Raw genomic sequence first — 14,831 nt, 5'->3', positions numbered from 1 at the left:
TTTTATCATCTTGATTACATTGTGAATGTTCTATGCGGAAATTACTCTTTAGCGATATGTATGATATTTTTTATCTCATTAATTGATTTCTTCCTCCTCTTTTCTCTGGCTGTAGTAATGGGAAGGTTTGGTTCACGATGTATTTTTGTGTTTCAAATAATATCGTTTAGATTAGATTTATTTATCTAATTTTCGGTTGAAATTTAGATCGAATTTTGTAGAGTTGAGTTGTATTTCTTATATAATTGGGTTTGAATTTTTTAATGCAAAACTCTTATCATTTGAACATTACAAAAAAAATAATTATAAAAAGAAAAAAAAGCTTCAACTTTAAGATTTATAATTAGAGTAATATTACATGCAGACATTTCACCAGTTTAGCAAAATCTATTTAATTCGTCTTTACAAAGAAACTATGATAAATAAAATAATGTCATATTAAATTAATTAATTGATTAACATTTTTATATTATTATACAATTAATATTGTAATATTCCTTTCAATTTAATCTGGCATTGTTTGATCCTGACTGGACAGAAAAATGTTGACGTGTCAAAAAAATTATTGAGAATCTTCTAAATTATTACATGCATGCTTTGTCCTAGTCATCAGAAAATTTAGAATCTGAACATCACTATCAATTATTTAGCTCAAATGCACACTTATTATATAAATTATTAACTCAATAATCATTACTTATGATAATAATTATTTAAAGAGTAAATTAAAATCAAGTAAAACTAAAAAAAAGTTAAGTTTAATATTTTTCTCAAGCGCTAAATAAATTAAATTCAGTTTTTTCAGTTAAATAAATTTCTAAATTTTATTTTTAATGATTAAATAAAATTTGAGACAATAAAATACTGTTTTTAGTAAAAAATTATTTTTTAATAATAAAATTTATTTTTTATTTTCAACAATTATTTACCTTTTATGTATTTTTAATTTTTATATTAATTAAAATAATAATTTTTATATTTTTAAGTATAAAAATAATATTTTATTATTTAAAAAATATTACGTTAGGTTAAAATATATTTGGTCTTAATAGTAAAATTCAATAGTTTATTTAGTAAAAAATTAAAATGAAATTATTTAGTTTTTAAACAAAAATATAAGGATTTAGATTCCTTTTTTTTTCAAAAAATAACTTTTATATTTTCATAAAAAATATTTTATGCTAAAATATTTTTTTATTATTTAAAATTTAATTTTAAAAAATATATTAATAAATTTATATATATAAATTCTAATAAAATTTTCAAAGTATGAAGATAATTTCTTTTAATAAAAAATATTTTCGTTAATTAAAATTTTTAAATATTTTAAAAATTTAAAAATATAAAAATTATTTTTTACGAAAAATTTTCCTTCAAATAAATGGAGCTTAATTGGTACTTACTTTCAAAACTATCCATAACCCTTGAATTCAATCTTAGACAGCTAACCAGTCAAATCGAAACCACTGGTTGGGTTTCTGTTCCAGCCAATTCGGTCACGCGTCTCGGTGCGCCTAATGCCACCAAAATAAGAAAAAAAAAAAAATGCGGAAAAACCAACGGGAATTTTTTTTTTTAATAAATTAAATTAAAATTTTTAAATAAGCTTTGTTTTGACGTGAAAGTTAAGCCCCAGAGAGAGAGAGAGACAGACAGTAAATGCGGCTTGTTTTCTATTCATTAAGGCGTGGAAAGAAAAAAAAAAAAATTAAACAAGAGAGGAGAGAGAGAAAAAGTGAGCGTTTTCTCGCATGGCCGCCCACTGTAGCTGAGACCTGAGCTTCTCCTTCTCCTCGTTTTCCTCCATTTTTATTTTTATTTGTTATTTCCACGCGGAGAGCGACTACAGCTTCCTCGTTTTCCTGCTAGTGAGTTAGGGTTTTATCATCCAGGGTTTGGTTCTTTTAGCCTTTCTCTGTTGCTTTGGTTTGCGATTCGTTGTTCAATTTCTTCTTCTTCTGTGTTGAATTTCTGTTTTTCGCTCGTAAATTGAACAGTAAAACGGTAGGATAAGAGGATGATGAGCTGGAGAAGGGTTTTGAAGTCTGTGCAGGCCCTGGCTGCTCATAGTCTTCTTTTCTTGTTCACCCTCTTGCTCGTTTTCAAGCTCGATCACGTCGTCTCCTACTCTTGGTGGTCAGTAATATTTCTTTTCTGTTTTTTTAATGAATTTCCCTAATTGTGGGATTACGGAATGTTATTAACTGTGGTTTTCTGTGGATTAGAAGGAGTTGTTTGGGTGTTGAATTTGTGTAAGTGGTGGAATTTTTGAGGTTTTTGCAGGCAAGGATGGGCTTATGTAGTTCTGGGGGGTGTAATTTCTTCGCCTTTGAAACTATCTCTTTCTAAATATCAGTTTCACTGATTTTCTTTTTTTTTTTTTTTAATGATTATTATTATTTTTTAAAAAATTATACAAGTGAGGGAAAAATAACTGGATTTTGAAGTCATAAATGGAATGGAGTGCCTAATGCCCGTTCTTCATCTATCGTATTTTGAGGATTAAGTAAGTGTTTCTTTATTCAAATAAAACAATGATGGCAGAGAGGCGCAGCAGAGTCTGCTTTTGGTTTCACATGTAATGTAAATATTTAATTCTTTATGGGCCTGATAAGGTTTGGTTCTTCAGGTCTTGATGGTTTCAAATTATAGGGATTAGTAAAGTTAATGTAAAAGGACAAATAAGGATGAGCCAAAAAATGGACTAGGGCAGCAAGAATCCATTTATTTTTGCAGCAAAACTGGGACAAAACTAGAAGTGCTTTTGCAGTACCTGGCCTGCTGGCCATATGCTTTATTTTGTAAATTGTGGGGCAGGGAGCGGAGAGAGAGGGAGGGTTGCAGCATCAAGTGTGTTATCATAAAATGCGAGGTTGAATTAATGTTAACAGAACCTACTTCCCCAGTTTGGCAATTGTATAGAACTAAAGGTCTTTTGATAGATGACAATATTGAAACTCTTTTTTGAAAAGGGAATTGCGAGTTAGAAGAATGGAATGGTTGATAGGTGGTTGGTTCATTTGGCAGCGGGTAGTCACCTGAAGATTGTTGTCTTTATGCTTTGTGGTGCCTGTGGAGAAATTTGGGAGGGGTAGAGTGGGTAAATTATGGTAGGATTTGTGAACTGAGATGAGCGGAATTATTTGGTGTTCGGGCTGTTGAATTTCTCCATGTAACCAAATAACTCCTTCCACCCACTTTTGGAGAAATTCGGGAGGGGTAGAGTGGGTAAATTATGGTAGGATTTGTGAATTGAGATAAGCGGAATTATTTGGTCTTCTGGCTGTTGAATTTCTCCATGCAACCAAATGACACCTTCCACCCACTTTCACAACTTCCAATCATGTTTTAATAGTTCTCATTAGGAGAAGACATGCAGTGATGGCCTGCTCTATTTTATGGTCGAGGTTTTGATTTGCCACTTAATGTCATGGTATTGGGGTTGCATAAAAAACATAACAGCCTCTACTTGTAATTTTATTTTTGAATAAAAAGGGAAATGAGTTCATAGTTTAATAATATTTTAGATACTCTAGAACAACTAGTACTCCACCTAAAATATATAATTTTTGGAAAAAAAAAAGGTGACTTCAAAACATGGGGTGATCACCATCAAAATGGTTGAGGCTATTTTACTGATAAAATTGGGGTCAATAGGGTTTAAGAAGTTTAACTACTCTAATAACTGTTCCTGCTGGTGTAATGACAGTGTATGTTCTTGTATGCATGAGATGGGTACAAAACAACAAATTCCTTTATATTTTGCCTTGTATCATTTTCCTCTTTGCATTTCCAATGGGTATTGGGCAAGCTTGAAGTCATGGTTATGATAAGGGAATAAATTACACTTTTAGTGGATTCTGGCCTGTAATAGTGGCAAGTTCTGCCTTCTGAAGCTAAATTCAGTGCATTAGTATTGATAGTTGATAAGTTTGGTACATAAAGTTTCTTTTTGTGACATGAAGACCTTATGGAATATAATCCAAGTAGTGAGACGGAATGGGGATGAGTGGCCTGGAATTGCTGTATCCAGCTGTGGCATCTTGAGCTAGCTTGATTATGCACACATGCATGGTCTGTAGGGTTTTGCTTCCACAATAGTGGAAGTGAGGATTTATAATTGTAACTGAGATCACACTTCAACTGGTTCTACCTCATCTCCTTGTGGTGTTATTCCTTGCTCTAGATTGTTAGTTGGGCCTTTTATTTTCCAAACTCTCAATTGACAGTTTCTTCTGTTGTTAATGTTTTTGTTTTCTATTTTATTATATTATTATTATTATTATCTATTGCGGGGTCATTTCTCGGTTAAGGTGAAGTTGTGAATGAGTCATAGCTAGTAACATCACTTGCTTTAGAATGGAGGTACATGGCAAAGGCAAAGATGGATGGTTGGTTGGATTATCTATCATTTTATGTTTTAGTCAAGACAACTTCCAAACCCTTTTTTTTTTTGGGAAAAATGCTGGGTAGTCTGGCCAAAGTTGAAATAAGCTAAAATAATGAAATGGAATTAGATGAATGTCGATAGGTTATGGAAGCAGTGAGAAAATTTTCATTTCTTTGTCTTTTTTTTTTCTTTTTCCCCATTTTTTAATATTTAGAATGGAAGAAATAAGTTGGATGGAATTTACTTTCTAGTGATTTGTAAATTTGTGTTTTAGATGTTCATAATATTCTGTTATTTGGAAGTGTGCAATTATAGACTTAACTAATTTATGTATTGGCTTCAATTTTCAGGTTGATTTTCTTTCCTCTCTGGTTGTTTCATGGAGTTATTGCTCGAGGAAGATTTTCATTACCTGCTCCATCAGTTCCACATAATCGTCATGTATGTCAATAAACTTCTCTATGATTAGTCGACATTTGTATAAGACTAATGCTTTTTCTTCTGCAATATTTTGGTAAAAGATAATTCTCTCATAAGGTCATATTTTTTTGTTAAATTGTATGACCTGGAACTTTTTAAATCCTTGATACATTTATGAATATCTACTATTGAGGTTTTGTTTCTTGGACAGTGGGCACCATGTCACGCAGTCGTAGCAACACCATTGCTCATTGCATTTGAACTGCTTCTTTGTATTTATCTTGAGAGTATTTACGGTAGATAGCAAATGCTCTTAATACTTTTTGTTGTAAATGCTGTTTAAATTCTCCTTGTTATTTTGTACTTGCTCATTCAGTCTTTACCAACGCCTTCTCTGCTTTTGCAGTGCATGGTGTCGCAGCTGTAAACTTGAAGATTGTCTTTATTCCATTGTTGGCATTTGAAATAATTATTCTAATTGACAATTTCAGGTATTTTCTTTAGCATTTATTAGTTCATCATAATACATTGCACTACTGAACATCATCTACTGTTCCATATTGCTTGTTAGTGCTTATTGAGTTATTCTCATGAAGATGTTTTATCAACAGGTCATATTTTCTTGATTAGCATATTAGCTTTGAGCCATAAACAAAGTTAAGAAAGATACTACTCTTTGGTATTGTCCAGTTTATTTTCCTTTCATTTTTGCTGAACTTATCAATGCCAATTTTATTGATAGGATAACAACACTGGAATTTCTAAAAGTAGAATTGCTTCACAATGAAGTCCTAAAGCAAGAAAAAAAAAAGAAAAGAAAATTTAAAATCAGGTCATGATTCTTTCAACATTGCTCAGCCTCAGCACTAGTGATATCTGTTAGTAAACACCAGGTTCTTCTACTGGTCAACGCTAAAAATTTTCCTTTTCTCTCTTTTTCTTTTTCCTTTCTCTTTTACATTCCAGTCCTAGAACTTTTAAGAATTTGCATTTTTCATCTTCTTTTGGAAAAGGGAAGTTTATGGTTTAGTGAAATTAACTACTTAGTCCTATATTTTAAAAATCATACTAAATAGTCCATTTCTGATGAAACCATTAACTTTTTAGCCTTTTCATCTGGTTAAACCATTAATATGTGTAAAGTGACTAAAATGCCCTTATTTCTAATTAGTATTCGTAATTTTAAAATGTAATTATTTAGTTCCTATAATTTCAAAATAACAACTATTTAATCCCTGCAATTTGCAAGAGGGACTAAATAGTTAACAGTATGTAAGTATGGACTGTTTAGTGTGGTTTTAAAAAACAGAGGGACTAAGTAGTTTCACTAAAACATAGGAGTAAATAGTATTTTATCCTTTAGATAAAAAGTAGGAATTAGGAAATCATATAATATCAGAATAAATTTATATCAACAAACATTTAACAGTGTTTTAACTGAAAATTGTTTCTTTGACCAATAAATCAAAATATTTTGGCAACTAAGTCCCATAAATATTTTCTTTTAAATGATCTTTTTTTAGATGTTAAAAATGTTTCAACAATGTATCAAAATATGAAATCATATGGAAAGAAAGTAAACAATATTCCTTCAGGACTTGATTGTTAAAATATTTTGATTCATTTTTGAGAAATGGAGTTTCATTTAATAATTTTAATCTATGGTTGTTTTAAATTATTATCGTTTTATATGTCTTGAGATATTTTTCCTTATTGTTTGCTATAATTATGTATCAAAATTAGTGTCAAATAGAAATTATCCTAGCCCCTAGAATCTGTAATTTTATATCGTTTTCCTATTTTTGTTCCCTTCCTTTTACAATCTCTATAGAATGTATAAATCCCTAATTAAGCCTTAGGGGAATAATTAAGCATTTCATATGTCCATCTTTTCTCTTTCTATATTTTATAATATGATTTCATGTATCTGAAAAATTAATTCTAACCAAAAAGGCTTAATGGAGCAATTTTAAAAGAATTAATACTTAGTTGTAAAGATTTTTACTTCTAAGATGTAATTGATAAAAGACGTCTTCCTTTATCCTTTATTGAAACATGCATTTAACTGAGCTCAATATATCCGTAAGCGTGTCTTATTTGTCTTTTATATTTAAGTCTTCTGCTTCAATTAACTCAAAACATTTTAGACCATCTATCTACAGATCAATTACATGAAGGGTTGTTGTGCAGCTCATGGTTGGCCTTTTACAGCTAATGATAAAAAAGGGTCCCCTTCCCTCGCCCTTCTATTATTGTCATTTATTGAAGCCAAAATATCAGAGGATTACAACTTACAATTGATTTAATGACATGAATACAAAATTCTGATATTGTGGACAGGAATGCTACATCCACTTGACATGAGATATGGATGTCTCATGTCTGTATATGATATATGGAAGATCAGTTTTAATATTTTCTTGGCAACCTTTGCTTAGCCATGTAGTACTAGAAATTCATCTTTATAAACCCTTGCTCTGTCCGTGCTTAGATTTATGTGCAAATGATAATTAGTTAATGTCTGAAAGGGCACAAGTGATTTTCACTTTACTGTGCAGAATGTGTAGAGCTCTAATGCCAGGAGACGAAGAAAGCATGAGCGATGAAGCAATATGGGAGACATTACCTGTAAGTTTTATTAACTTGAAGGGTGGTTGGATTCTTTTAGTAATTTTGGCTAATTTTTTCTCTTCCCCTCTTCCAACCCCTCATCTTTTTCCTACAAAAGAAACAAAAGAGTCTTATGATAATTTTCATGATATAGTGAAAAATGCTTGAACTTCTGATAGCGTCAATTCTGGTTCTGAATGATTAATGGGATACTTGAATGACCTTAGCAGTCCTTTCTCTCCATTTAGCTTTAATGGGAGCTGTGTGTTTTTGTTACATATTTCATTTTTTCTTTTTTGAGTTTAGCTGAGTAGCTCGCATTCAGATGAGGTACTCACACTCAAAGCTTTATGCCCAGTGCAGTATAATATAGTTTAGATATTCTAAGGTGTTTCTAAACATGGAGGATCTTGTTACAGTTGCAAGTTTCTCTTACTCCAAGTCCTACTTGTGAAAATAAAAATATCAACTCTTTAAATAGGTACTTGTAATCATCTCCTTTGTAGCGAAAAATCATAAGTGTCTCTCCATTATTCTCTCTTTCTGTGATCATTATTCTAAGCTGCTTGTGCTTTCGTACATATTATTTTGAGTAATTTCCTAACAATTCTATATTGTACATTCTGTATCTTCCAAAAAGTTTCTACTCTCCCCCACCCACTGCCCCTCCCTCTGTCTGTTTCTGGGGTCCCACATTCCATAAATAGGATTTTGGCAGATCCTCAGTGTATTTGATAGGCTCAATCACCGACAACCCCGACTGGTATTATCCATTTATGGACCAGTACAATCCTAAATGGCATCAAAGCTAATCCATGGCCACTAGGCCACTACATGGGTACAAGGTCAGGCTATGTAATGGGACAGTTTTTTTTACTAGATAGAAATGATAATGTATCACTTTGTAACAGCAAAAAAAATGGCTGTTTTAGGATGCATCCAAAAATGGTGCAATTGCAATAAAAGTTTAAGAATATTTATATTATTATTATTATTATTATCATTATTTCTTTTTTTTTTTTTGGGAGGGGGAGGGGAGGGTGTTTTGAATGCCAATGACCCTCTCAGGTCTTTAATGGTTTAACTTGTTGGTCAGGTGTATATACTTCCACATATCATAATAGTGGTAATGTAGGAGACATTTCTATTTTTCCCCAAGGAATCAGTAATCAGTACTTATATTAAGGCCTTCTATTTTCTTTTTGAATGAATTTTCTTCTGCCATCTGGGATTGGTGTGTGGTGTGGGCATCTTAGTCATTAGCAATTGTATTGCTCTCCCCTATTAATGGATTTATGACATGCTTGTTTTGTGCATGCAAATATTTTCTATCTTGTTGATGGGGAAAATTTTCTTTGCTTTTTCATGGTGTGGCATAATTCTGGAATTGTAGGTTTTCCATTTGAAACTGCAAGGACATTGTGAATGTTTTATGAATATCAATGTTTAAAACCCAGCTTTGTCATTTTGAGTCGGTGAAGGCAGAGGGTAAAGGGTTTAATATTCAATCAGGGTCTCAATCAAGGTTAACATGTGTATTATTAAATAAATATTATAAAGTTATTAATACAATACTTATAAAATCCATACCTTTTTATATCTTGTAAATAATTATAAAAATAAATTTTATTATATTACTATGTAAATTTTTTAGAAAGTAAGTTAAAATTTTAATAAAAATATTCAATTATAGTATTTAATAATTTATAATAGAGAACTAATTACTTTTTTAATAATAATAAATTTGTTCTTGTCAATTGAAAACATATTAATATGCAAAAATTGTATAACACAATAAGTAGAAAATTTTATATACTTTTTTATTATATAAAATATAAAAAAAATAAAAAAATGATAAATTTAACATATTAATAAAATAAATTACTCGTACTATTAATTATTTAAATAAAGTGAGTGAGATTATGATTCTTTTTGTTTATGTTTGGTATGTTAAAATTTATTAATTATTTATATAAATATAATTTAATAAAACAAATAAATTTGATATAATGGACAATTATAGATATATAGCTTGTTATAAAGAGGTTTCAAAATACAATCATGGATCCATTTACATGGTAACATGCCCAGAGAGTCTATTTTTGGTTCTAGGTTCAAATCCTAGAATTACCCAACTTTTTAGTTGAGTTGGATGGTTGGCTTGAGTTGGAAGCCCATTCCAAACCTGGCTGGGTTTTCTGTTCTTCAGTTACCCTACTGGTTCACACCAGTTTCTTGCAAATAAGTGTTTGATGCTTAAACTGAACTGGACCAGATTCTGGTTCCTGGTTAAACCGGACTGAATTTCCAGTCCGATCGGTCTGGGTTTGATAACCATGATGAATATATGAATATGAATGTTAGTAATACGCCTATCTACTTTTTGCAGCACTTCTGGGTTGCAATTTCCATGGTCTTCTTTGTAGCTGCTACAGTCTTCGCCCTTCTAAAGCTATGTGGTAATTTCTCAAACTTCATTTGATTCTATTTAATTTTTTTTCTTGCATCAAATTCAAATGTTTCTCTTGGGGGCCTTTTTTTTGTTCAGTCGAATTTAAAAAATGAAGAAATTGAATATAAGAATGCTATTTGGTTCTACAAGGTTATCTTATATATCAGTTAAAAAGTTGGCATGGAATAAACCCTGTGTGATCCTTGGAAGTGAGGATTTAGATAAAGACATTCATGAACTGGAGTTCAATCGATTATTGAAGAAATAGAAGTCTGATGTCTTCAAAGGCTTGAATCTTCTACCTCTTTGCCACTGGATTAGAATGTTATACTTCCCTAGAGAAATAGCAGATCTTGTGGTTAGCAAAGAAAGAAGTCTTGGATGGAGGCAAGGGATCCCAAATTTTCAGGAAGTGATGTCATTGGTTGGCAGTAAATCTTTTCAAAGGCCCATAGCTGTGTAGAAAAGTATCTAATGAATAGCTTGGCTCTAAATCCTCATGCATTAAAAGGGGAGGATTGTTCTTCAACCAAGTTTCTTTGCTTGGTAAACAGAAGCTGATGAGGCACACTTTTTCTTGCAATAGAATGAGAACCTCCAGTGACTTGACCTCCATTTTTTGTCATGGATTTTTTACTCGAGAAATTCAAATGTCTTTATTCAACCATTAATTCCCTGAGGCAAAATGAAAGCTACTATTACTCCAAAGTAGCATTATATGTTCTAAATTCTTTTGGATGTGCAAGATCCTACGTATTTGTTTTCATGCAGTCATTCTTTAGGACATATTTCTATTTTCTATTTTTGGCTTGTAGCCCATAAAAGATGTGGATTGCAGGTTATTTTTAATTCTTTCCATGTTTGCTATGAGATTGACTGCATGAAAACAAATATGTACTGATAGTGTTACATCCCAAAAGTACGTATAACCCTACTTTGAAGTAACAGTGGCTTTATAGATGTACTATAAATGTATAACTCTAATTTATAGATGTAGTATATTTTTCTGTTGTGTGCGTGTGTTTCCATGATGCTTCCTGTTTGCTTCTGAACTTATTAGCTGGGTAACAGTGAGCAATTCCATTTAACATTTCAGTTTCAATTCTGTTTCTTGATTGTTTTGCGTTTCTTGTAGTCCATTCACTTAGTCAACCTTTTGGTATTAGCATTTGGCTGAATTTTGGTAGTTCTACTTGGTCAACCTTTTGGTATAAGTATTTGGCCGAATTTGGTAGTTCTAGGGTAAAATGTCGGGATAGTGATTGTTGGAAATTGCAATGTTAGTTTCTTAAGTTGGTGAAGGTTGCTGATGTCAAGTAGTTTTCCATGTCCAATTTGAAAAAAAGAAAATGATGTGGCTCATGCCCATTTTTGTGCTTTTATGGTCTTTTGTTGTAATCCTGTGGTGTTATGCATGAGATGATAAGAAACTGTAGCTTAACTGCAACCTAGAGAGAGATCTTTAGTTTACTAAATGATTTTCTCTGCGAGTGATACCTGTTGATTGATTTATTCTTTTGAAGTATCGATATTTATGCCATCGAACTGGTAACCTCCTTTACATACATTTCAGTAGTCCTATATGGATTCAATTAGAGTGCATAACTATTTATTAGGAAAAGGATATTTATCTTATGAATGCTCCTGGATCATCTATCTTGATGAATTGGGTATACCAAGTTAAGTGGGAAGACAAACTTTGTGGTTAACTTCAGCATGCATATTCTAAGTTACAGTTGCTTGTATTCTCAAGCAGAGCAGAACTCTTGAATGGATCGCCTACAGACCTACAGTCTGAACACAAGGTTTGGAAGACTTCATAATATGATTTTTCCTGTGATGTTCCTTGTTCAGTTCCCTCCAAAAAAAAAGACAGAAAAGAAAAAAATTTCTATGTAGGATGATTTTCTTTTTCATTTAATTACCATTAACAGGTAGGTGTCCTCATGGAGAAATATTTTATCTTTTATTATCCATTATAAATTCACTTGCATGTAATAAAGGGAAATTCCAGTATATCCTTGGAATCATAGTAATTGGTTTCTGCGCTATTCTTCTCTCAGCACCATGATGTAATACCCAACTCTCCCGTACCATAGCAACATATGAAATCCTTATTGATAAAATTTTAGATGATGCTCATTATCAAAATAATGATCATTTTTCTGATTCCGAGTATTTTACAGGTGATGTAGGTGCCCTAGGCTGGTGGGACTTGTTCATAAATTTTGGGTATAGTTTCATTTATCCCTCCATTTGAACTGCATTTTCTCTACCTGGGCAGCTCCATTCAAGGTTCTAATGAATCAATTTTGATAAATGTATGTTATTTCTGCAGTATTGCAGAGTGCTTTGCTTTTCTTGTTTGTACAAAATGGTCAAATCCAGTGATTCATCGAAATTCCCAAACAAGAGAAGTTAGTTCATCTTCTGCAACCATTAGGTATCTTGACTGGAACAGTGGCTTAGTAGTTTCCCCGGAGGAGAATCAACTTCAGGATAGAATGTGTGGACTTCAGGACATTGGTGGCCATGTCATGAAAATTCCATTAATTGGTTTTCAAGTTCTCCTTTGTATGCGTTTAGAGGTATGCATGTAATTAATTTGTTTTCATGGATTCTGGTTGGTATTATCTTGTAACAATTATATGTTGACTTTTGAAATCAGGGAACACCTGCCGGTGCTAGAAATATCCCACTTCCCATTCTTTTCTCTCCCCTTTTTCTACTTCAAGGTGCTGGTGTGCTATTTGCTGCATCCAAGGTTGTGGAGAAGCTTGTTCTTTTACTAAGAAGTGAAGCTGGCACTAGTACATATTTTAGATTTTCTGCAAGCGCTCATGACTGCTTGGGATTCTTGCACCATGGTTCTAGGTAATGAATTATGCCCTCCTATGAAGCCAAATCTGTATGGCAATATCGTATGTGCCGAGTCCAGATAGTATTTGATGTAATGCTGGACTGCATGATTTAGTCTCTTCATTCTTCAATCTGTTAAAACAGGTTACTGGGCTGGTGGTCAATTGATGAAGGAAGTCGAGAGGAGCAGGCCCGACTTTACCACGAGGGAGTTTCTGGGTGAGTACACTGCATTGTTTCATTTTTATGTTATTTTAGAAAAAACACCCTTAAATGAGGGTAAATACAAGGCAGACATTGAAATCCGGAAAATTCATTTAAAATTTCAATGATTTGCTTACTTTCAAATATCCCCATTTTGTAAAAGATCTGTAATTTTGTATTTCTGACTTCCTCAATGAAATATTAGTCTCTTTCTCTACTAAGCACTAGAGAATCAATTTAGTGGTCTTGCTGCTTACTTGGGTATTTATGTTATCTCAAAATTTCATGAACTTAACCATGCAGTATTTGCTGATCTTTTTACATAACATTCCTTGACATGCAGCTATAACACTTTCTGTGGTTATCCTCCTGAGATTGTGAAGAAAATGCCTAAAAAGGATCTCGCTGAGGAGGTGATTTGTTTTATATAATTTTTTACTAATCCAGTAAAGGGTTTGTTGGCTGGTTATAGAGTTGTTGATGATGTTTTTCTGCTGTATTTAAATTTGTATTTGGTTTCTTTTCTTCTCAGGTCTGGAGGCTTCAAGCTGCCCTTGGTGAACAGACAGAAATCACCAAGTATACCCAGCAGGAGTTTGAAAGACTGCAAAATGTAATATCGCTTTGTTGTCTGACTCTGAGTGAATAATTTCTGCTATTTATGTCTTATGTTTCCAATAGGTGTCCTGCTTCTTGTTAAGTTGCTTTTATCTGTGCCCCTTGTAAGGCTTTCAGTACTTCTTCTCTTTGAGTTAGCTTTTGGGGAGTGAGTAGGCCTAGTCAATTTGCTTAAGATGTTATCAATCTTCGGATTCAATAGTGGTTTTTCCAGAAGTATTTCATGTTCTAAGTGTTTGATCTTGGGCGTGAGAGAAATGCATTAACTTCCACATTGATTTATAATTGGATAATATGCTCCTTATAGAACTTTGGATGCACCTCTCCCCTAGAGTTAGCTTTTATGGGTGAGTTAGGCCAGCTTATTTGCTTAAGAGATTACAATTATTATACAATTATCAAGGTGTTGCGCTCGCACACACATACAAAAACATAATATCTTCATGGTGTTACATAACTATCAGAATAAGTTTGTGCATTATTAAGTCCGTGAACTTGATTTTTTTCTTATTCCTTAAGACTTTAATATATGACCTTCTGTAAATTGCTAGAAATTTTTTTTTTTTTTTTTGGTTTTTCTCCTGCTGTATTATTGGTCGGTCACATTAATACATAAATATTGTTTCAATATGCTGTTCAGGAAAAAGTATTATGTAGGGTGTGCTTTGAGGGAGAGATCAGCGTTGTTCTACTTCCTTGTAGACATCGCATCCTTTGCAGGTAAGGACATAAACTTGGTTGCTTTTCTTAAAATATGTCTCGTCATTTTCCTGTCGTCTTTTACGTCATGCATATCATTATTCCTAAATGTTGCAGTGTCTGCTGTGACAAGTGCAAGAAGTGTCCAATTTGTCGGATCGCTATTGAGGACCGCATGCCTGTTTATGATGTTTAGGTTCTAACTTGTCCAGCTATTTTCTATTATGGATAAGCTTACCATAGACGAGGCAAAAATAACTTTTTAACAGGGAAAATCTCTTTTTTTTGTGGTTCACTGGAACTTCTAACGACAAGGCAAGAGTGTGTTCAAATTAACATGAGAAATCTAATATTAGGGTATACAGAGAACACGGTTGCTATAATTTTATATCAACACCTCTTTCTAGTGTTATATAAAAATGTAAATATTTCGGACTATGATAAGTGTAATTTTCTGTGCCTAAGCTTTTGGCTGCTGCAGTGAGTAATAGAAATATAAGAGCTGTATATTATGCTAAATGTATAGAAATGATTGTTGAATTTGAGGTGCATACATTTTGAGGATGTGCTTTATGATGC

The 14,831-nt window shown here is 32.4% G+C and overlaps 1 protein-coding gene across 2 annotated transcripts; it reads left to right on the top strand.

The window, feature by feature from the left end:
• The first annotated feature begins 1,655 nt into the window (after positions 1-1,655).
• On the top strand, positions 1,656-14,816 carry LOC110624734. 2 transcript variants are annotated; one of them, XM_021770017.2, is made up of 15 exons: positions 1,656-1,868; positions 1,998-2,136; positions 4,741-4,831; positions 5,022-5,106; positions 5,217-5,301; positions 7,369-7,438; positions 9,810-9,879; positions 12,059-12,104; positions 12,211-12,460; positions 12,541-12,746; positions 12,876-12,950; positions 13,279-13,348; positions 13,468-13,548; positions 14,194-14,273; positions 14,370-14,816. In XM_021770017.2, exons 2-15 carry the CDS (start codon positions 2,018-2,020, stop codon positions 14,446-14,448), a joined length of 1,407 nt encoding a protein of 468 aa, XP_021625709.1. In that variant the 5' UTR covers positions 1,656-1,868; positions 1,998-2,017; the 3' UTR covers positions 14,449-14,816. The 2 variants fall into 2 exon arrangements, with proteins under 2 accessions (XP_021625709.1, XP_021625701.1); XM_021770009.2 differs by having other exon boundaries at positions 1,656-1,893.
• The last annotated feature ends 15 nt before the right edge of the window (positions 14,817-14,831 follow it).

The sequence above is a fragment of the Manihot esculenta genome, chromosome 1 (genome assembly GCF_001659605.2).
Source record: "Manihot esculenta cultivar AM560-2 chromosome 1, M.esculenta_v8, whole genome shotgun sequence".
Classification (NCBI taxonomy): domain Eukaryota; kingdom Viridiplantae; phylum Streptophyta; class Magnoliopsida; order Malpighiales; family Euphorbiaceae; genus Manihot; species Manihot esculenta.
The sequence above is the reverse complement of the archived record's forward strand: the minus strand, read 5'-3'. Positions and strand labels throughout refer to the sequence as shown.

Excerpts from the sequence above, each read along its gene's own strand:
- LOC110624734 (XM_021770017.2), top strand. The coding sequence starts at position 2,018 with ATGATGAGCTGGAGAAGGGTTTTGAAGTCTGTGCAGGCCCTGGCTGCT. Across the intron at positions 9,880-12,058 it reads CGCCCTTCTAAAGCTATGTG|GTGATGTAGGTGCCCTAGGC; the intron begins GTAATTTCTCAA and ends AGTATTTTACAG. Across the intron at positions 12,951-13,278 it reads TACCACGAGGGAGTTTCTGG|CTATAACACTTTCTGTGGTT; the intron begins GTGAGTACACTG and ends CTTGACATGCAG.